This window comes from Panicum virgatum, chromosome 9K (genome assembly GCF_016808335.1).
Source record: "Panicum virgatum strain AP13 chromosome 9K, P.virgatum_v5, whole genome shotgun sequence".
NCBI lineage: Eukaryota > Viridiplantae > Streptophyta > Magnoliopsida > Poales > Poaceae > Panicum > Panicum virgatum.
In genome coordinates, this window is record NC_053144.1 from 40234121 (window position 1) to 40256716 (window position 22596).

The 22596-nt window shown below is 43.4% G+C and overlaps 2 protein-coding genes across 2 annotated transcripts in view; one reads left to right on the forward strand and one right to left on the reverse strand.

Annotated features, from left to right (window-relative positions):
- LOC120651394 overlaps positions 1-14006 on the forward strand; it is a 43521-nt gene extending 29515 nt beyond the window's left edge. The window contains exon 2 of the mRNA XM_039928865.1: positions 13780-14006. Within this exon, the coding sequence (XP_039784799.1) occupies positions 13780-14006 (227 nt within the window). The remainder of the gene's footprint in view (positions 1-13779) is intronic.
- A 5468-nt stretch (positions 14007-19474) lies between these two features.
- On the reverse strand, positions 19475-22563 carry LOC120651396. Its single transcript, XM_039928869.1, has 3 exons — positions 21915-22563; positions 21453-21614; positions 19475-20278 (listed from the first exon to the last, which is right to left on the reverse strand). Exons 1-3 carry the CDS (start codon positions 22290-22292, stop codon positions 20228-20230), a joined length of 591 nt encoding a protein of 196 aa, XP_039784803.1. The 5' UTR covers positions 22293-22563; the 3' UTR covers positions 19475-20227.
- Positions 22564-22596: the final 33 nt, after the last annotated feature.

A 22596-nucleotide genomic window follows, 5' to 3' on the forward strand; every position in this document is an offset into this window, starting at 1 on the left:
CGTGGCCGTTGTTGCACTGAGAGCATATCAACAAGCACGCTGCCTGTGCCTAGTGCTGTGTTCCTATTAACCGGAAATGTTGGTGCTTTGGTGACATCCTTGTACCGCACCGTGTTCCCCCGAAAGGCATTGTCATCACCGCAGGGTCGAGATTACCGACATATACATTTTCCGAAATAAAGTTTTTTTTTCTTCTAGATGGTTTCTGGATATTGAAAAGAGTGTTCTCCTGGAACTGAAAGGTGTCAAAATAAATAGGAGTCATCATCCTCTCTTGTTTGATGGTATTTATTATTTGTTTCGTGCTCTGTAGTTTGAAATATTTGTGATTTTTAGAAATATATAGAATGAGCACGATTTCTTTGATTTATGCATGGATTTGAGATGTATAGAATCCATTACTTGAAATTGGAGAAGGTGTATTGGATAGTTTCAATGTGGATAATTTATAGGGATTTTTTTTAATTTTTTTCAAGTGTCATGGTTAATTAGTTTGGTATTTGTTATGTATTTAGTTGCATTATTTTGGCACTCTAATGATGTATTTATTCGGGCTCATATGGAAACCATCGAGAACTTTAAAAAATATATGTTTTGGATCATGAATATGTCGTTAACCTTGATCCTGCAGTGAAAACACTGCTATTCGGGGCTAGCATCGATATCCACGATACGGTACGGTATATATGAGGACACGATGGAGTACGGTCTTGGTCTCAATTATGAAATCCACACCTTTTGAGCCAGTTAAGAATGAAATTATCCGGACCAAGGCCGTACTCCTTCATCTGGTCCTATTGTACCGCACTGTGTCGTGGATGTCAATAGTAGCCCTGAATGTCAGTGTTATCACTGCAGGGTCAAAGTTGACGACATAGACATGTTTCGAAACAAATATTTTTTCTTCTCGATGGTTTAAGAGAAAGTGAGCCTAAAACAAAGCCGCGAACATTGATTGCGCATCCCTTATGGTGTGGAACGTCGTGTTCGCGTTGAACTGAAGAGTGTCAAAATAATTATAGTTTATAATTTATGTTTTCATTTTAATTCTAATAATTTGTTCAGATTTTTTTTAATTTTTTTCAAGTGGCATGGTTAATTAGTTTGGTATTTGTTATGCATTTAGTTGTATTATTTTGTCACTCTAATGATGTATTTATTGGGGCTCATATTGAAACCATCGAGAAGTTTAAAAAATGTATGTTCCGGATCATGAATATGTCGTTAACCTTGATCCTTCGGTGAAAACTCTGCTATTTGGGGCTAGCATCGATATCCACGATGCGGTGCGGTATATATGAGGACGCGATGAAGGAGTACGGTCTTGGTCCCAATAATGAAATCCTTCATCGGGTCCTATTGTACCGCACTGTGTCGTGGATGTCAATACTAGCCCCGAATGTCAGTGTCATCACCGCAGGGTCAAGGTTGACGACATAGACATGTTTCGAAACAAACATTTTTTCTTCTCGATGGTTTTAGAGAAAGTGAGCCTGAAACAAAGCTGCGAACAATGATTGCGCATCCCTTATGGTGTGGAACGACGTGTTCGCATTGAACTAAAGAGTGTCAAAATAATTATGGTTTACAATTTATGTTTTCATTTTAATTCTAATAATTTGTTCAGATTTTTATATTTATTTGATTAGTTTACTGAAATTAGTTTTGTTTCTTAATGAGACATATAATTTACATGTTATTAATATTACTTATTAGAAATGCCTTTGCAACATGATGCCTTTGAGTGCCGAGCTACGGCTCAGGCGGCGGTACGCAATCAATTGCAGCGCACCGGTCATTCGCTTGAGTTCCACCCTACAGAGCGTGTTGGTCTTGTTAGCGGTCGTATTCGTCGTTTGATTAAGAAAGTCTTTTATATATTCTCCCTTGGCAAAGAAAGACATAAATTTTGTTGTGAATTTAATGTCGAGTTGCATGGTACTGATGATGATAGTGAGTTGATGGCTCTATATAATGCAAGATGTGAAGAGTCGGGGCTAGCGGAATATGACCGTTCCGTGTCAAGACTTCACGAGGCAGTTCACGAGGCATTGGTCCAAAGATCTCATGATGAGTAGTTTGTATTAGGTAGCTAGCATGTAGTGTAATGTATATATTAATTTAGACTTCTATTTATCATGTTCTATAATTTAAGCATGTAGTGTAATGTATCTATTAATTTGGACTTCTATTAATTTTGTATTTCAATGTTAAATTCACAAAAATGGCTTTTGTATTTCATTATGTTATGTGCCAATTTAAATAATATGAATACAAGTAAAATAATGTTGTTACTTAATTCAAAATTGTAGATCGATGGACCGACAATGGATGTACGGCGACCGGTGCACCATGGCGTGGATTAATGGTCTAAAGTCTTTTCTCGATGCGGCGGAAGCCCACAAGTCATCGAAAGGTTTTATGTGTTGTCCGTGTCGCGTTTGCCAAAATAAAAAGTAATACTCTAAGAGGAGCACTCTACACGCCCACATTTATGAAAAGAGTTTCATGGATAACTATACTCTTTGGACCAAGCACGGTGAACCTTGAGTTGTGATGCAAGATGGTGAAGAAGATGATGATCATAATATTGCAGACTGGGCTCATCTATATGAAGTGGGAGCCTTTGAAGATGAACCCATGGACGATGCTGAAGAAATGGACGAGGCTGGAGAAAATGCAGCAGAAGACCAATCACCTGATGAATTAGGTCAGGTTCTAGTGGATTCACAAAGAGACTGCGAAACTTTAAAGGAGTCAAAGAAGTTTGAGAAGATGTTGGAGGATCACAAAAAATTATTGTATCCAGATTGCAAGCAGGGGCTTAAAAAGTTGGGTACCACACTTGAAATGCTGCAGTGGAAGGCAGCTAATGGTGTCACCGATAATGGATTTGAGGAGCTACTTGGAATCGTAAAGAATATGCCTCCGGAGGGAAATGAACTGCCCTCTACAACTTACGAAGCAAAGAAGGTTGTTTGCCCTCTTGGATTGGAGGTACAAAAAATTCACGCATGTCCTAACGATTGTATTCTCTATCGAGGCGAAGAATATGAGAAACTAGATGCTTGTCATGTCTGTGATGCAAAACGGTACAAGATCAGGCAAAATGATCCTGGTGAGGTCGACGGGGATCCCATCAAGAAAAAAGTTCCCGCTAAGGTGATGTGGTATTTCCCAGTAATACCACGTTTGAAGCGCTTTTTCAGAAATAAATTCAATGCTAAATTGATGCGGTGACACAAAGAAGAGCGTAAGCAAGATCAGATGCTGAGACACCCTGCGGATGGGTCCCAGTGGAGAAACGTGGATAGAGATTTCCCAGATTTTGATAACGACCCAAGGAACATAAGGTTCGGTTTAAGTACGGACGGAATGAATCCATTCGGCGAGTGGGGCAGCAGTCACAGTACATGGACTGTAACCCTCTGTATGTTCAATCTTCCTTCTTGGCTATGCATGAAGCGGAAGTACATGATGATGCCGGTGCTTATCTAAGGCCCAAAACAACCGCGCAATGATATTGACGTGTACCTAGGACTGTTGGTTGATGAACTTTTGCTGCTGTGGAAGGAGGAAGGTGTACGTGTTTGGGACGAGTACAAACAGGAGAATTTTGACCTGCGAGCATTGCTTTTTGTTACCATCAACGATTGGCCAGCACTTAGCAATCTGTCCGGACAGTCGAATAAGGGATACCAGGCATGCACTCATTGTCTAGAAGAAACCGAGAACTTGTATCTAAAAAATTGTAGGAATGTCGTGCAGATGGGTCATCGTCGATTCCTTCCCCTCAACCACCCCTAAAGAAGAAAAAGAAAACATTTCAAAGGGGAACCAGAAACTCATGCTAAGCCTATATTCCGAAACGGGAAGCGTGTTTTCTCGATGGTGAAGGATGTCCATGTCGTGTTTGGAAAGGGCCGTGGAAGCAAACAAATTCCGAATGATGAAAACGGCCATGCCCCAATGTGGAAGAAGAAGTCCATACTATGGGAGCTCCCATATTGGGATGTCCTAGAGGTCCGCAACGCAATCGATGTGATGCACTTGATGAAGAATCTTTGCGTGAACCTGCTAGGATTCCTTGGTACGTATGGGCAGTCAAAAGATACACTAGAAGCAAGACGTGATTTGAAAGAAACAAAACAATGAGAAGACCTACGTCCTGAGAAGAGAGAAAATGGACAGCACTACTTACATCCTGCTAGCTACATTCTCAGCAAAGAGGAGAAGGAAAGCATGTTTGATTGCTTGAATAGTATGAAGGTACCATCCGGTTACTCCTCGAATATGCAAGGAAGAATTAATATGAAAGAGAAAAAGTTCACAAACCTAAAGTCTCATGATTGCCACATTTTGATGAACCAATTGCTTCCAGTCACGTTGAGGGGTATTCTACCAGAAAATGTAAGATTAGCAGTGGTGAAGCTATGTGCCTTTTTAATGAAATTTCGCAGAAGGCAATCGATCCAAATAAGCTCACAAGGCTACAGAATGATGTGGTCCAATGTCTTGTCAGTTTTGAGATGGTCTTTTCACCTTCGTTCTTTAATATTATGTAAGATTAGCAGTGGTGAAGCTATGTGCCTTTCTTAATGAAATTTCGCAGAAGGCAATCGATCCAAATAAGCTCACAAGGCTACAGAATGATGTGGTCCATTGTCTTGTCAGTTTTGAGATGGTCTTTCCACCTTCGTTCTTTAATATTATGACCCACCTCCTAGTTCATATTGTGAAAGAGATAAACATTTTAGGTCCTGTATTCCTACACAATATGTTCCCTTTCGAGAGATACATGGCAGTCTTAAAGAAGTACGTTCGGAATCGTTCTCGGCCAGAAGGATGTATCGCCAAGGGCTATGGAACAGAGGAGGTCATTGAGTTTTGTGTTGATTTCATTGATGAACTTAGTCCGATTGGGGTCCCCATGTCACGCTATGATGGGCGATTGGAAGGAAAGGGCACACTAGGTAAGAAATCTAATATGCACATCCCTGAAAGTGAAATCCGCAAAGCAAATTTTACCATTCTACAGAATTCATCCCTCGTGGCCCCATATATGGATGAGCACATCAATATTGTACGATATGAAAACATAGGGAAGTCTGAGGCATGGATTACATGTCATCACATAGATAGCTTTGCGGTTTGGCTGAGAAGAAAACTCATAGGTGACAGCACGATTGATGTACAACTATAATGGCTTGCTAGGGGATCATCGGCCACAATCATGCAATACCAAGGATACGAGATCAATGGATATACGTTTTACACAAGAGCCCAAGATGAAAAGAGCACGAACCAAAATAGTGGTGTGCGTATTTATGCAATAGGCCATGATGGAAATAAGGACAGATACTTTGGTATCATAGAGGAAATATGGGAGCTTGACTATGGCCCCTTGAAGATTCCTTTGTTTCGATGCCAATGGGTGAACCGAGCAGGTGGCGGTGTAACGATAGACCAGTATGGAATGACAATAGTGGACTACAAAAAGATTGGATATAAAGACAAACCATTCGTCCTCGCCAAGGATGTGACGCAGGTTTTCTATGTGAAGGACATGGCAAGCAAATCTAAGAAAAATCAAGGCAAGTCCGACGACGAGCCAAAACGCCACATAGATCTTCCAGGAAAAAGAAAAATCGTTGGAGTTGAAGACATTTCGGACAAGTCAGAAGACTTTGATCAGTTTTACGACCGTCCTCCATTCTCTGTCGATGTTGACCCTAGCATCCTGTTGTCCAAAGAGGACGCTCCTTACTTACGCCTCGATCATGATCAAGGGACATTCGTAAAAAGAAAGGTTGTCAACGTTCCATTAAACAATGATGTGTAATCATTATGTTATACTTTCATGTTCATGTAACCAAGTGATTGATGTAATATATGGTGTATGAAATAACTTATATTTTAATTTTTTATGCATTTATATAATAGTTTGCATAGAAAACACAATTGAAACAGATATAAAAAAATTTAGACTCAACATGATAAATTAATTAAGTGCATACTCAATGTGATAAACATAATTAAAACAGAAAATCTATTTAATTAAGTGCATGCACATATATGATAAAACACCCAAAAAAACAGAAAATCTATTTAATTAACTATTTAATTAACATGTATGAAATAACTGAGATTTAAATTTTTTATGCATTTATATAATAGTTTGCACAGAAAACACAACTGAAACAGATAAAAAAAAATTTGGACTCAATATGATAAATTAAGTGCATACACATTAAATATATCCAACATAGTGACCAATAATACAGAAATATAATTTTGCATGGTGAAAACAACATATATTTGTATTTATAATTAATTTATTATGAATAAACAATATGTAAAACACTCAAAAAGAAAACAGAAGAGATATCTAATTAGCTATTTAGTACCGGGCTGAATCTTAGCCCGGTACTAAAGAGCTACATGAAAATTTTCCCGCCAGATGGGGCATATTAGTACCAGGCGATGCCCTTGACCAGTACTAAATTTTTAATCATTTATTGAATTTATAGCACATAAAACATATTTAAACGAATTGAAATTTGAAATTTAGTGTCAATACTTTGAATTTAGTGCAAAGACTAATACTATTAGGATTAACATATGTTTATCAATAATAAGATAATTTTGCATGGTGAAAATAGTACATATATCTATTTTTTAATCGTTTATTAAATTTTATTGCACATAAAACATATTATGAAGAATAACAATATAATTACAAAAGTGAAAAAGACAGAATCATTTTGGGAGTTTAGTACCGGGACATGGTTGTAGCCGGTACTAAACAGCCGCCCAAAATTTTCCCGCCTGTTGGGGACGTTTAGTACCGGCTGGTGCCACGGCCCGGTACTAAACGGGGCAGTTTAGTACTGGCTAGTGCCACCAGCTGGTACTAAATGTCGCAGTAGACAGTTTAGTACCGGACGCGGCCATGGCCCGGTACTAAATGTCGCAGTAGACAGTTTAGAATTGGCGTTCGTCGCCCTCCCCCCTTCGACGCGAGAGACCGAACCGCCGCCGCCCGTCGCCCTCCCCCCCTTCGACGCGAGAGACCGAACCGCCGCCGCCCGTCACCGTCGCCGCCACCGCCGTCCGGCCCCCCACATGGCGCCTGAGGTCCTCCGCACCGCACTGCACTGCTCGCGTCGGCCCTGCGCCGCCCCCTCCGGAGCCCTCGCGCGAGCGCCGCCGCCGTCCGTCGTCGCGTCGTCCCCTCCGGCGCCGGCCTCCTCCGCACTGCGCCGCCGCCCGTGCCTCCTCCGGCGCCGAGCAGCCTCCTCCGCCCGCGCTTCCCTCCGTCCTGCCTCGTCCCCGCCGCCGCACCGAACCGGCGCCGCCACCTCGCGCCTCCCCGACGTGATGCCTCAGGCTGACATCAGCACGACTATGTGCTGACGTCAGCCATTTTTTTAATTTGTTTAAAGCATTATTCTATTTTGTAAAAAATTGAAGAAAAGTTGTAGAAATTTTAGAAAATTTGTAGAAATTATAGATATTTTTTCAAATTATAGTAAATTTGTTGAAAATTTGTAAGAAATTGGTAGATATATACGTAGAAATAATGAAAATAGTAGGAAAATGTTAGGAATTGATACGCACTAGTGAAATTTGTAGAAAATTGTTGAAATTTGTAGAAAATTATAGATATTTGTTCAAAATGTAGTAAATTTGTTCAAATTTGTAGAAAATGTATGGAAAATTATGGAAAATGTAGAGGAATTATGAAAAATTATGGAAAATGTAGAGAAATTATGGAAAATGTATGTAAAATTATGAAAAATGTATGGAAAATTATGGAAAATGTAGAGAAATTATGAGAAATTAAGGAAAATGTATGGAAAATTATTGCTTAGGTATATTGTACAGAAGTATGTCTTTATATCTTGAAGTAATTATGGATATTGTACAAAAATATTATATATTGTAGAAAACTTCATGTCTTTACGAGCTTCACATTTATTGTTTTATTTGGTATTTTTGAATTGTGCATGTTATGAAATGTATATGATGTAAATTTTGTCTTGTACAGCTTTATCTATTGAACTTCTAATTTTCTTTGTAAATTTTAGTTTGCTATACTATAAACAGGTGTAATTAGTAGAAAATCTTAGAAAATTCAGGGCACATTTTATAAAATTCCAGGGCACATTGTATATAAGACGTATCTGATGTAAATTTTAGAAATTTTGTCCATGTATGCGTTGTGCGGCTTTATCGAAGGTGCACTTGTAATTTTTTTATACATTATTAATTAGTACAAAATTGCATATCAAACATATGTGATTCACATAGGAAACAAAATGGAACCCTTTCGTCGTGATGACGACGAGGCCTTTCTTGCGGACATAATTGGTACGGGCACGCACCACAACGAAGAGGATGCTGCCGAGGACGATGGCAGCCAATACCTTAACGATACTGGCGATGGCGATGATAACCAGACAGAATAAACGACTGTGCAAGATGATAGCGCAGAGGTATATATAATTCATGCTTATATATATAAACATACGCATTAATTCTGTATGTAAGTACAATGAGTACTAAATACATATTTTTTAGGCATCCGGATCGACTAGGAAACCAAAACGGAAACGAGGGTCGAAGAAAATCATGGAGGGGCACACTATTATCACTTCATTGCATCCTGACGGTGAACCAAAGTCTCCGAAGGGTGTGAAGACGACGGTGGTGAATCAATGTGGATGTTATGTCAGGGACCACATTCCCATTAGCTTCAAGCTATGGAAGAAAAGTAAAGCCAAAGATATCGAGAAAGAAATGTTATGGGTAGATGTCAAACGGCACTTCACCTTTCCGGAGGACAAAGAACAGCTGTTTAAGGATTGGGTCATGAAGAAGATGGCTATTGCTTATTATGGGCAGATGTCAAACAGCACTTCACGTTCAAGAAAAATTTGAACAAAGATTATGTTAAAAAGGGACTCACGCCGGACTTCGAGAAAAACTTCAAGAATCAACGTCCTTATTGGGAGGCATTCATGCAGTACAAGTCGTCCGAGGATAGCGAGAAGAAGACAGCCCAAGCCAAGGAGAATGCGAGCAAAAAGAAGCACTTCCATCATCTTGGGCAAGGAGGATATGCGTCGGCGATTCCGAAATGGCAGAAGATGGAAGATGATCTCGTTGCCAGAGGAATCGTACCGGCGACTTTCAACTGGCTGTTGTGAGGAAAACATTACTTCTACGCTCATGGAGGCTCATTGAATATGGAAGATGGGTCGTTCGTCACTAGCGATGCCATAAGGGAAGCGGCCGACAGGCTCGATGTGGCACTAAAGGCCGTGTCTGAAGGTAGCTTCAAGTCAGACAGAGAGAAAGACGAGCTGACGTACGCTCTTGGCACACCGGAACACATAGGACGTGTGCGAGGCATGGGCGTAGTTCCATGGAAGCATGGCTTTAGTGGCGACATAGAGACGTATCGAAGCCGACAGAGAAGAAAGGCTGAAGTAGCATAGAAGGTGCGTCCCCTAGAAGAACGGGTTGCTTCGATCGAAGGTGCACTTACAGATAGCCAACAGCAGCCACCAGAAGCCAGATCAACGGCTCAGCTAGAGACTAGCCCCGTCGGCTCGCAGCGTCGTAGCAGCGTCGCTTCAACGGAACACCCAGCCGCAGATCGAGAGGAAACGGTTGCGGAACATTACCCCGTGGACGACATCGCCGTGAGGACCCCCTGTGAGCTTCTATTTCCGCTAAGGAAAAAACTGAAAGTAGTCGCTCACAGGGTTGCTGAAGTCCCTGTTCAAGGCGGGACAATCCATGGCATGACGATTCCAGGAGGATATGCTAGAGTCATGGTTGACCGTGTCGAGAAAGGATGGGAAGACCTCGACCTCGAGATCCCTGGAGGCGATGGAGAAGAGGAACTAGGACAGGCCCTCCACACTTGGATATGTTGGAAAAAATAGTACATAAAAATTGCAGGAAGGGATCATAGCCCGTCTCCGAGGTCACCGCCAGCTGCTCAAGGGTCTCCGAGGCCCAGTGTGGATCCACCATAACCGCCCACAGCCCAGGACCCCAGCGTTAGTCCATCGCCGTCACCGGCCGCTTCCGGGGAGCCTAGTGTTAGTCCGCCTCCGCCATCTCCTCGCCCCGCAAAGAAGAAGAAATCTGCTTGGGTGCCGCCACCGCCACCTCCAAGATATAAGAAGACCCAAGAACGAAAGAAGAAAGAGAAACCCGTGCCAGAGAAGTCAGGTTACGAAATGACTCCAGAGGAATTGGATGCTTGGGTGCAAGAAGACGTGCGCAAGCAGTTGAAGCCAAAGAAGCCTCCGCCAAAGGAACCAGTGGATCCGGCAACGAAGAAATTCTATCTATCCATGATGTGCCAACCAAAGCCTCCACTGATGTCGGACTACGACCGCTCGATTACAAAATCATGGGAGAAGAAGAGTAATCGGAGGTACAACCAAGTCCCCCAGCTCGGCGAACAACCCAAACAAAGCGTACCCCCTCTAGTAGTGCTTTCAAAAGAGGATGTAGCTACTGCTGAGTTTGTCAAGGAAACGAACCTCACAAAAGCTCAGCTCCTAGGTCAGGAAAAAATCCCGGTTCACCAAGGGGCAGGAAGAAAGCCATTTGTACTGGGGGAACCTCTGATGTGGCCAGAGTTGACTGACACCCTACCAACAAGAATGCGTGAGTTACATCAGTAGTACTTGAAAGCATGTGCAGAGGGGTATATAATGCTAGCTGCTCGAATTAAACATACCCATTTCTATCGGGGAATGGATTACATTTGGATTGATTTTGACCATTTTTTGGTTTCTATTACATCAAGACGCCCTAGACAAGTCCCTCGTCAGTGTATGGTCTATGTAAGTGTTTTCTGTCAATTGTATACTCTAGCTCTACTAAGTCGTTTAGATTTCTCATTCCCTCCTTTTATTTGTAATCGTGCAGGATGAAAATGCAAGAATGCCGGAAGAGCGGGATTTACAACGTTGGCTTCATAGATCCGAATGTTATACATGAGGAGTGTGTACGCCAATATCCTAATCGGACCGAGAATAATTTAGTCATGTCCTTGGAAGGGCAGCACGATCGCACATTCATTCTGTTGCCGTACAACTTCAAGTGAGTCCTTTCACTTTTTGAGTCACTTCAACTAGCCAATAAGTGTATATATCTAACATTTCTTGTATCCATATGTATGTATCAACAGCTTCCACTGGATCCTACTTGTGATCGAAATCGATCGGTCCCGAGTTACTGTGTGGGACTCCTTGAATAAGCCACCAAAATTATATCAAAATCTCGTAGACGTCATGCAAAGGGCATGGTCTCGGTTCCTCAAAACACAATTAGGAGTCGCATCAACACCGACTGAGCTTGAATTCAACTATAACAAGCCGGTACGAATATCGCACATCTACTTTCATTTATTCAAATAGCATGAATATTTCATAACATGTATATATGTATATAGTGTTTGAAACAGAAACAAGGAACCAACCTCTGCGGATACTACGTATGTGAGCACATGCACTTTTTTTGCAGAGATACCAAGAGGGTGACACAAGAAAACTTCGAAGTACGTATAATATTAGTAACAATTTCTTGTATCTAATTCCATGCAGGTACTAAATTAAACTATTAGTACACAAGAAAGAATCAGGGCAATTCAAGAAGCACTCTGAGGATTTCTATTGGATGAGGTGATAAATCCAAAAGGTGAATTTCATTCCGATCCAAGGATAAGTGTGGCTCGAGCTGATAAACTCAACAAACGCCGCAAGAAGGATGCCGGTACCGATGACGATGCAGATGATTAGAATTATTGAAGAATTTGTCGGAAAAAACTTATGAGAATTCATACTTGTAAATATTATTGTCTTTTATCCATGTATGTATATAATTTCTAACATTTCTTTTATCCATGTATGTATATAATTTCTTTTATTTGCTTTGCTCCATATACAAATATGAATTATAGATAGAGTACGAGTACGAATACACAAACCGCTGCGAGTACGACTACTAATACTAATTAATTGAAATTGAAAGGAAAAGAGAACAAATATAAAGCATCAAAAAGAAAAAAAATGTTTTGTACCGGTTGGTATTACCAACCGGTACTAAACTGCTCGGCCTAGCTGCTGGCATGGCCAGTAGTTTAGTACCGGTTGATATTACCAACCGGTACTAAATGGGCCGTTTAGTACTGGGCCAGCTGACCGATACTAAGTGCGCGTGCACTTAGTACCGGAGGAGCGGTACCGGTCGGGAAACCGGTACAAACCGGGGGTTCCCGACCGGTACTAATGAGAGATTTTCTAGCAGTGGTACTGCCACGCTTAATAGGACTCGATAGAAGTCGAGTTATTTCCTGTCACTCGCGAAATATAGGACTACTTGGATTTTTATGGCAGAGTACTTGAGAATGAATCAATGAGAAAAAAAAAATGGAGACCGGATATGGATCGAAAGTAAACTTCCGCCTGTGTCGCTTAAGGTTCGTTCATTGTTGGCAGTGCTGATCGAGAATTGAACAATACTAACCACATGCCAAGAGTAGGAGGTAATCGAAACCGGTAAACCTGGTACCTTCTCGCGCGAAAGTAGATTGAGCGTGATACCGTTGGCTTATTCATTTTTTTAGAAAATGGATAAAGATCCGACCTTTTTCATCATCCAATGCATACGGCCATTGTCGATTATTATTATATCATCATACCAATAATATATTTGGAAAATTATAATAGTAAATTGCTCTAGATTATATGACAACTCTTATCATTCACATAATCTAAAGAGAAATTGCCAGTCATTCTTTGCGTAGACCTCCATCGCCACCACTTTCAACCGTTGGCTTATCCATGTGCTAGTCTATAACCCATGACTGACCCTGGGAGGTATCGGTGGGGACTATCCTTGAGAGTCGCGTGGCGGTTCAAATGCTAGCGTTTGTGAAGGGAATGGTTTCCATGCGTGGCTCGACAGGGCATGTGTATGTAGTGTGTGTTAGGTCCACCTTGAAAGGTTAAATCGGATCGATTCGCTGTGACTCGCGGTTATGAGAACCTTGATTTCTTTGTCACATCATTGTAAAGAAGTGGAATTATGATGATGGTGAAATTGTTGCTTGATTAATTATTTATTCACATTGATTGTTGATTTCTTGCAAATCCAGAAAATAGCCACTCTCATTTTAAATTGGCTAAAATATTGAAAGTAAGGATACACTCTTAGATGCTTTTTGGCAAAATAAAACCAGCAGAAGCCCTGCATACTAGGAGTCGGCTAAATATATACCACTAGTCGAGTAAGTCTTGCTGAATATTAGTATACTTAGAGTTTGTTGTTGACCATGTTTTAGGTATAGGAGCTAACCAGGATTCACATAGTTGAGCTCGACGTCCTCACGTCTTCGCAGTTATCTATTTGTTCTATTTGTTCTCTATTAAAGATTTTTCTCAGATCAGATTCTTTTGCGCTGCTATTCCTTTTTTATGTTACTTTTAAATTGAAAGCTATTGTAAATACCTTAATATTGTTTACTATTTTTTTTAAAAAAATTGTTCATGCTTGTACTATCTGCGCTTGTCGTCGTGCGAGACTTCGAGTGTCCGTTTCGATCGAGATATTCAGTGGTTGAATCGGGCTTAACCCGACAGACTGCCAGATTACACCGTTTTAAGTGCGTATTGATCAGATTAGCCATTAAGATGATAGTCAGCGCACTTAAATCTGTTTAATTTAGACGGTTCTGCCACATATTGGTAGCCGCCTCTCTTCTCGAGTCGACATTGAGCCTCGTATCAAAGCAAGTGGCCACGCCCAAGAGGTCTCTTGTCTCCAAGGCATTCCAGAAGAAGATTGTGGTTGCTTGCGAGGAGGTGCAGTTGCAGGCATTAGAGTGCATCATCGGAGATCTTGAGCATGGAGCAGAGCTTCTGTTCAGGAGGATGATCCAGAGCAGAGTTTCCCTCCTAAACATCCTCAGCTCATAGATTCTCCTCAAGTGTAGTCACTCTAACATCCTGTGATTGGCCTCCGCATTTTAAAGGATCTGCCAATACATGTACAGTACCTGTAAATGTACAGAAAATAGTGCAATTGAAGAAAAACAATTTTGATCCAGACAAGCTTTCTTGTTCAACCATTTACACATGTTTCTGATTTCAGTGATATTTTGAATTGTTTTGAGATGAACACAAAAAAGTAATCATTTCAACATACATGATTGCAGCAATAATGCTCTGGCCACCCACTAAACTATAGGTTAGTGGGTCTTGCACTAACCAGAGGTTAGTGGGTCTCAATTTCTCGAGAACATGTCCTTCTCTATGCCTAATTGTTTGATTCTAGAAAATTGCATATTCGGGACTCCAAACATCGCGTTTCGCTCAGGATGTAAGTGGGCGCAGGCCCACCTGCAATCCTGCTAGAAACACCTGCGAAATTCAGCCTCGCAGGCACCTGCAGAGGCCTACTTTTTTCAAGTGGGCTTGTGCAGGCATACCTGCTAAGCCCAGCAGCATCCGCAGGCAAGCCTAGGAGGCATTCATGGCCCAACTGTGGATCGCCTCCAAGGGGAGCTGCGAGCTATGGGCCTGCGGCAGACGCCAGACGGATCGAGCTGCGAGCGGTAGCAGACGGAGTGCCGCCGTAGCCTCGGACCTCGGTGTCCTCCTCCTCCTCCGCCTGCCTCCCCGTAAGGCTGCAGCATCCACCCGGCGACCCCCTCGCGGCGGCCTGCGCGCGACCGTTCCATTTCCCCCGCGCTGGTGAGCGCTCCTCCCAGATCCAATCTTGCTCGCTCGCTCGCACCTTCCGCTCGTTCGGCTGGGTTAGGTTTTGGTTCCTAGAAAAAGTTGGATCCTTTCCTCGGCTGGGACTAGGAGCGGCGGAAATGGCCTCATTTTTTTTTTGCCCTTTCTATTGGCTCCAAATTTGTTTTTTTTTGCGAAAAGGGAAAATATATTAAACATAAACAAGAGCACAGTACATCCTCCCGATTGCGAACTGGACATCAAAGAAAAAGAAAATTACAAATGAGTCCTTCATCTTCTTCATCTCCGGATTCCAATTCGCCGCCATCACCACCGAACCGAGCCAAATCCACCTCCCCTCCCGGCAAGGGACTCCAAGCATTGGAACTACCGCAAGCGTCATCGCCAGGAACTCCAAGCGAATTGTTTCTGTTGAACGAGAATCGGCCGCCACCTTGCCGGAAAGGAAGAGGAACTAAAGATCCGCCGTCGCCAACCGGAGGACCGGCGACCGGAATAGAAGTTCACCGTCGCCGAGAAGCTCAACAACAGGAACAAACCGCACACCCACTAGGATGACCAGAGCTCTCGCCCTTTCGCAAAAGACCAAGAGAGAACCACTCACGCCGTCGACGCCGGAGCCGGGGACGAAGCAGCGGAGAAACCTTATTCTCCATGAGTCGTCGTCGTGGGGGAAGCACGCGTTGCCGACGCAGCCGCCAGCACCACCGCAAGCATCACCACCACCGGCGACCTAGAGCAACAAAAGAAGCGGCGCACATCGGAACACCACTCCACCCTAACCCTAGAACCTAGCAAGCTAAAATACAGGGAAACTAAACAGCTCACCGGCCGATTGAGCCTCCCCTCCCTCTCCGGCGCCGGCGAGGGTGTCGGAGAGGAGGGGGAAGCAATGGATCGAAGCCGGGAGCAAGGGGATCGCATGTCGCCTCCGCTCCTTACTGTAGCAAGGGGAAGGGGGAAAGGGAACAGAGGACTCGCCCTGTCGCCCGTGGAATTAAGCTAAAATGGCTCCTTATTGGCTCCAAATTTGTTGCACGAGAGGAATTTTTTTTATTTTCTTTCTTTCATCTCGTTGCTGTTCCTTGTATTCGCCGCCTCATCTATCCGCTGTGACAGGTGCCATTGAGTACCAAGCCTTTGCGGAGTTGCGGCGGCCTGCAGGTGCGTTTGCATGCTCCGGCAAGGCCTAGCGGGTCAACGCAGGATGATATTCTTTAGCACATGGGTTCCTGCAGAGGTAGCCGCCTGTGCGTGCGGTGGTTGCGGCGGCCTGCAGGCAGTCTGCAGAGCGGCCCACTTACATCCTGGCGTTTTGCTGTTTTGCCATTACTAATATTGACTTTGCAAAAATGAGACTTCAAACATGTGACACTTAATTTTAATGCCATCAGGTGTATTTTCTCTCTTTTCTATTTTCGTTCATGTATTTGGTAGGGTGAATTTACTGTATTGCCCTTCATTTAATACGTACGTTAACAGGCGTGGCGTGCCTTCTTGCTGGCTTGCCGCCGCCGCCCTGTGCAGGCCGGCGGCTGCAAGTCATGTCTAGCGGCGGAGGCATGGCAGCGGCCAGCCTTGGGAGGCACTCATGCAGCGACGGAGGCATGACGGCCGTGAGAGGTAGGCATGGCGGGCGGGCGCCGGCCAAATCGACATGATCAAAACGACAGCAAATCGATTGAATCTTCAGCCATCCTAGCCATGGGCGCCATCTTTAGTCATGAAAGCCATGGCCTCCATCTTTAGCCAACGGGGAATCTTTAGCCAACGGGGAAGCTGAGCAGCAACTCGTGGGGAGTTTGGGATTGCCAACGGGATTGCTGAGCAGCTGAGCAGTTAGCCTGTAGCGGCGTTGACCAACGGAAGGACGAACGGAGTGTACAGGAGGGGAGGCAGGGCAGGCAGGCCACAGCCAGCCAGGTGAGGCACACATGGCCAGCGAGGGAGGACGACGGCCGGGCGGGCGGCGGCCAGTTGGTCGAACAGATCAGTTTGTGTGCTCGGGGTAGTTTTGCCATTTACCAAAACAGTAAATGAAAAAAGTAAAATAAAAAAATAGAAAAGTGAGCAAATACACCAAATGGTATAAAAATCAAGTGTCCTCTGTTTGTTTGGAGTTCCATTTTTGCAAAGTCAATATTAATAATGGCAAAACTGCGAAGAGCGATGTTTGGAGTCCTAAATATGCAATTTTCTCGTTTGATTCTTCAAGCGGCCACACTACCCCCACACTTAGTTTAATCCCGTAATCAGCACCGGATCCCCTTGCTGCTGCAGAGATGATGCTGGCTTGCCGCCTGCCCCACCCACGCGAAGCATGCCAGGTCCAGCCCACGAGGCCTTAACTTGTGACTAGGATTAACCACCATTGGGTTCGTCTAACCAGTAACCACCCAAATCGCAAATGCAACATGCCGCAAAGGAGGGCTGGTGATTAGGCATTGCAACCGCAAAAGATAAACAAGTTAGGGTTCGTGGAGACAAACCTCGGCGCGAAGCATGAGACGACGGGAGGGAGGGAGTGGCCTGCGAGGCTGCGCGCCGGCGGCCCGGCGGCCACGGTCTTGACTCCTGACCCCAGTCTGGTTGGGTAGCCGACGATTGACGACGGAACGGAATTCTCTGACGTGGCGCGGGCCTGTTGGGCCTTTGGTTGGGCTTTGTGAGGCTTCTTGGTTGAGCCCATGGAAAGATGTGGCAGCGCAAGAGGAAAGAACTAATTTCTCCTACTCTAGAAAAACTAATTTTTCCTATTAATTTCTCCTGTCACAATAGAAAATAAAAGGAATTTTTTTGTTTTAGGGAAATCACAAAAGATTCTCACCCTTGTATTTGCTTTTTGATTGAGAGTAGTACACCAATCAGATGATAGCTAAGACATGCCACCGATGCTGCATGGCGCCACGCGTCTATTTCGTCAACACACGTATGGTTTATCTGATTGTCGCCAATAATAATTGGGGAAATATACAGATTCCTCGTGCAAATGACATGTACAGCGTTGAGAATCTGAAGTTTACGATTTCAAGACGATCCACGTGAAACTTCGAAACTTCTTGTGCATTAGGTCTGACTGAATGACATTTTCGTGTTCCAACTATTGGTAGCAAGAATCAGCATGGCAGCTTACTCTCGTGCTGGAGCTCAATTATCGTGTGCAAACTCATATCTCATGGCTTGAGCTGGCACACAGTCTGTTAGAGAGAGCACGATCCACTTTCCAAGAATCCTGTGCCTGTTGTTCAGGCATATTATATATTTCATACTATGTATATTTACAGTTACCAACCATGGTAAACTTTGCAAAGACAAACTGGAAACACTGTTGCTCTGACGAAACTACTCTTCTTTCCTGGAGAAGATTGAACTGAAGCGCTCCCATTTCATAGGAGAAGGAAAAAGATGCACAATCGACAGCAGGAAATATATCTCAAAACTTTGCTTTTCATTTTAGTATATTATGTACACTTTCTCTCATATATACATCGAAATCGTTTGACGATCAGCAGATCCTCTAAAAGGCGGATGCTAATCGCAGGGTGTCAGAGTTGGTGTATGATCTATCTACAAGGTGAGAATGTTTAGAAGAGAGACTCTGCTCTGGATCAATGCCCTGAACGAAGCCTCAACTCCACTCTCGAAATCAACGATGTCCAACTCAAACTCCTGCAACTGCTCCTCCTCGCATGCGACTCTCTTCTTCTGGAATGCCTTGGATACAAGAGACCATTTGCTAGCACATGGCGTCGCAAACTCGCAATCTCCTTCAACGGGAGCTGCAATGTGGATTCAAGCATAGCAAGAGCGATCTCTCTTGCTTCAGCCAACAGCTTGACCACTCTGCATGCTTCAATGTCAGAAGCAACCTTGCTGTTGATCTTCTTGAACTGCTTCTGCGCCTTCTTGGCCAGGCGGGCATGGGACTGAACCTTGGCATGAACAGCCGCATCGTCTCCTCTTTTGAGAACAGATTGCATCTCCTGGACAGTGGCCTTGAGCTCTGCAAAGCTATCTTGCATGGCGTTGCAGAGGTCCAGCGGGACGAGGGAACCTCGGTTGGTGTCATCAACCCGGAATAAAGGACTGTTACCAACCGGGACTAAAGTCCCCTCCACGTGATAGTTTAAAAGGAAGGCATCCTATATTAAGTCACATGTACTGCGTAGGTAGGTTGGCAAGGAAACTACGCGAGGCAAGAGGTTTTGAGTTCGAATCCTGCGAGATGCAAAAAAAAATTTAGCGTCAAGGACATTTGGTCCCAGTTCTACCACCCGGGGAGGATTTCGTCCCGGAAGCGTAGTCCCAGTTCCAAAACCGGGACAAAAGGTAGTTTGGAACCGGGACAAAAAAAAACCCATCTGTACTAGTGTTCCTCTGCACCTTTGAGAGAGAGGATCGGATTGGCCATGCCGTGGGGTTATTATTAAATAAAAGTGGAAAATTTGAGGTACGGCGGTAACAAACGCGTCTTTATTTTTCTTTTATTAGAATCACCGGAGCTTCATTCAATACCAACCATGAGCATGAGCAGAGTACACGAAGCCCGGATTGTACACGAGGCCCACGGCATCTAGTGCATTTTTTTTTCGCTCACAATTCCCATCTTCTTGAGGTAATCATATTCACTCTTTGACATGATTTTAAATTTTGACATGATCCACTCTTTGACATCCTATCATACATGGACTTGACAGAGGAACATTTATTCTTATTACACAACCACATGGGTTTATAAAATATGGTCACATACAAAAGCTGTGGAAACACACATGACGAACTGAAAAGAGGAAGGCTCCAACCTTTGAGAGAGAGAGAGAGGATTGGCCATGCCGTGGGGTTATTAAAAGAGGAAATTAAGATTGTACACGAGGCCCACGGCATCTAGTGCATTTTTTTCGCTCGCGATTCCCATGTTCTTGAGGTAATCATATTCAGCTTTTGGGCTCCACGTGGGGTAGCCGTCCTTCTTCCAGCGCAGCAGAGTGCGTGATATTTTAGCCCAGCTGTAGATGTTGCAACACATCAGTTCCTGCATGAAGAATCGCGCCCCGGTGTCCGAATCCCAGACATGAGCAAAGCGGTCACGGAAAGTATTGAACCTTGCGGACTCCTTGATCATGAAAATCAGGCCCGCCAGCGCCAGCCTGGGGTCGTTTATAATCAGATCACCCTCCTGCTGGACCTGGACATCAGGACGGTAGCACGACAGCGTGCGCACGGCCTTGGTCGCGAAGTCCCTGCCCAGCCCCGCGGAGTCCAGCTTCTCCATGGCTTGCCGGTGGCTAGGGACCTGCAGTAAATCTTCGTACCTCTCGCCCCAGTCTAGGCTTACGGATTCGTATTCTGGTGGGAGCATCAGGGTGCTGCTTCGGCCGCCGTCCCCAATCTTGTACCAGCTTCCATACTGGTTCATGAAGCCAACTACGTCCACGGTGTCATCCCGGACGGCTAGGGTAGTCGACGTTTGCTCGTCCCGCAGTTGCAGCCATGGAATACAAAATCGCTCGATAATCGCGATTATCGGTGAAATTTACCGTTACCGATGTTGACTGATAAACGTTATCAATTGATTTTTCGATGGATTTCAATCCAAATTTCAAAAATTCAAAAAAATTTATAACTAGTGTGGAAAAAATTCTATAAAAAACTAGAGCCTCTCTATAGTCTAGAATGATGTCACATATTAAAAACAACCACCGTTTGCTTAGACAAAAAAATGTTTCCAATACTAAAGCCTGATAATTGATGCAAATCCATCGATAATCAATGCAAATCAGTTGATATTCAACAATTTTGGTTGATTTTCTATTTCCTTTCACCAACTTGACCAAATATGCATGGGGTATTTACTATATTGTTGTATATTATGCTACAAATGGATGGTTATACTGATAATTTGCAATGTAGACTAGTGTTAAATATTAGTGGTGGGAAGAAAGACTTCAATGTTGACTTGTTGTTAAATCGGTTAGGATACAATAGGCTTCAATGTTGACTATAATATGTATGCTTGTACTAAAAAAAACTATGTCTAAATGTCTAATTGGTTTACATAATTATTATATAAAAAAGTGTCATTTATGAAAAATGGATGTTTTAAGTGTCTTTCTGTATGAATTATGGATGTGGTCATATGAGTCTGTTACCAATTTGCATAAAACTTGTGTCAATTTATGCTAATATGGACAATGTGGTTTGTATGGACTATGTACTTTTTTGTATTTATGTGCAATTTCATTTGGTGTATGTCTATTTGTGTGGTTTGCATAATTATACATAACATGGATATATGTAATATGTATCTATAGTTTATTCAATTTATGTCCAAAATATATGTACATGTTTATTTCTAATGCAATTCTATCGTAAGCTACGTATGTATGTATAATTTACCTTATAAAATACCATACATAACAAACCAAATAAAAATACTATAAAAATTTCTATTTTCCATCTGCTAAATATATTTCTCAGCCGAATTTTCGATAAATCGACCGATTTGCATCGATTATCAATGATAAATCATTGATTATCGATATTTGAATTTGATCTTCCTTATCAGTCGATTTTAGCGATATTTCACCGATTTTCAATCGATTATCGATACCGGAGGGCACTGATAAACCATGTATCAGTGATAACGTAAACCCTGGTTGCAGCACCGCGCTGGCTGCTGTTCAACAAGACGACGCCTGCCTGCACTGGGTGATGGCCATCCCAGACATTCTCCCGGTGCTCGTGATCGGCGAGCTTTCTCCGCAGCTCCTCGATGAATGTAGTGAACCCTTCTTTATTATCCTTGATGGTGTACTCCATGTCGATCTACATATTATTAATTGCATAACAACCAACAATCAGACCACATGATCAATCTATCCATTTATTGTATACCAACATTTAAAAAAAAAGAAAGAAGGAAAATGACCATTCTGCTAACAGTGCCTTAAAAAACAGAGAAATAGCATCGAAATTCTCACCAAAAAAAGCATATATAAAATCTAATCCCCAATTGTGCAACCTACTCCCTCGATCTGTCCCCCCCCCCCCCCCCCCCCAAAAATCGATATAGTGGTGTGTTTTTTTTCCCTTTAGGTCAAACTACCTAAATTTTAATAAAATTACTTGACGTGGGCAGTAGTTGAACACGAGGTGAACGATATCTAGTGCATCTTGTGGGCCACTCAGACTCTTAAGAACTGATGCCGTTCCCGTTTGCAAATTTATGAGCCACTTGTCGTCGCTTCTTGTGTAGCCGTTATTCATCAGTATTGATGGTGTGCCAGTACTGCTCCCGTTGTCCCATCTACCAAGAAAGTATTGATGGAGAGTATTCAACTTTGCGGACTCGCAGACCATGAGTAGGATGCCTGCCAGTGCCAGCCTGGGGTTCTCATCCTCCTCCACATCTGGGTAGCGAGACAGGACGCGCACGGCGTCCGTCGCAAAAGGCCCTGCCCAGCTTCGCGGGGTCCAGTTTCTTCTCGACTTCACCCCAGGCATCGACGCCCAGTATGTCTTCGTAGAGGGCGCCGCCCCTGCCCCAGTTTAGGAGTACAGAGTTGTATTCCTCTTCTGGGAGTATCTTGGGACCGCCCCAGAAACCAACTGTGTGTTTGGTTGCGGGATTAATGGATTGGGTTGGATCCAATCCAGATTTTGAGCCGACCCATCTATTGTTTGGTTGCACTTCTGATTTTGGGACGGAGTGAACCCATTCCATGTTTGGTTGAAGGAATTGAGAATACGAGTTGGATGGCATGATAACACTGTTTAATGAGGATCCCACTTGTCACCAATAGACCCC

Coding starts and splice junctions, on each gene's coding strand:
- LOC120651396 (XM_039928869.1), bottom strand. CDS start 22,292: ATGCCTGGGGTGAAGTCGAGAAGAAACTGGACCCCGCGAAGCTGGGCA. Junction 21,615..21,914: donor TCAACTACTGCCCACGTCAA/GTAATTTTATTA, acceptor AATAATATGTAG/ATCGACATGGAGTACACCAT. Junction 20,279..21,452: donor TGAACAGCAGCCAGCGCGGT/GCTGCAACCAGG, acceptor TTGTATTCCATG/GCTGCAACTGCGGGACGAGC.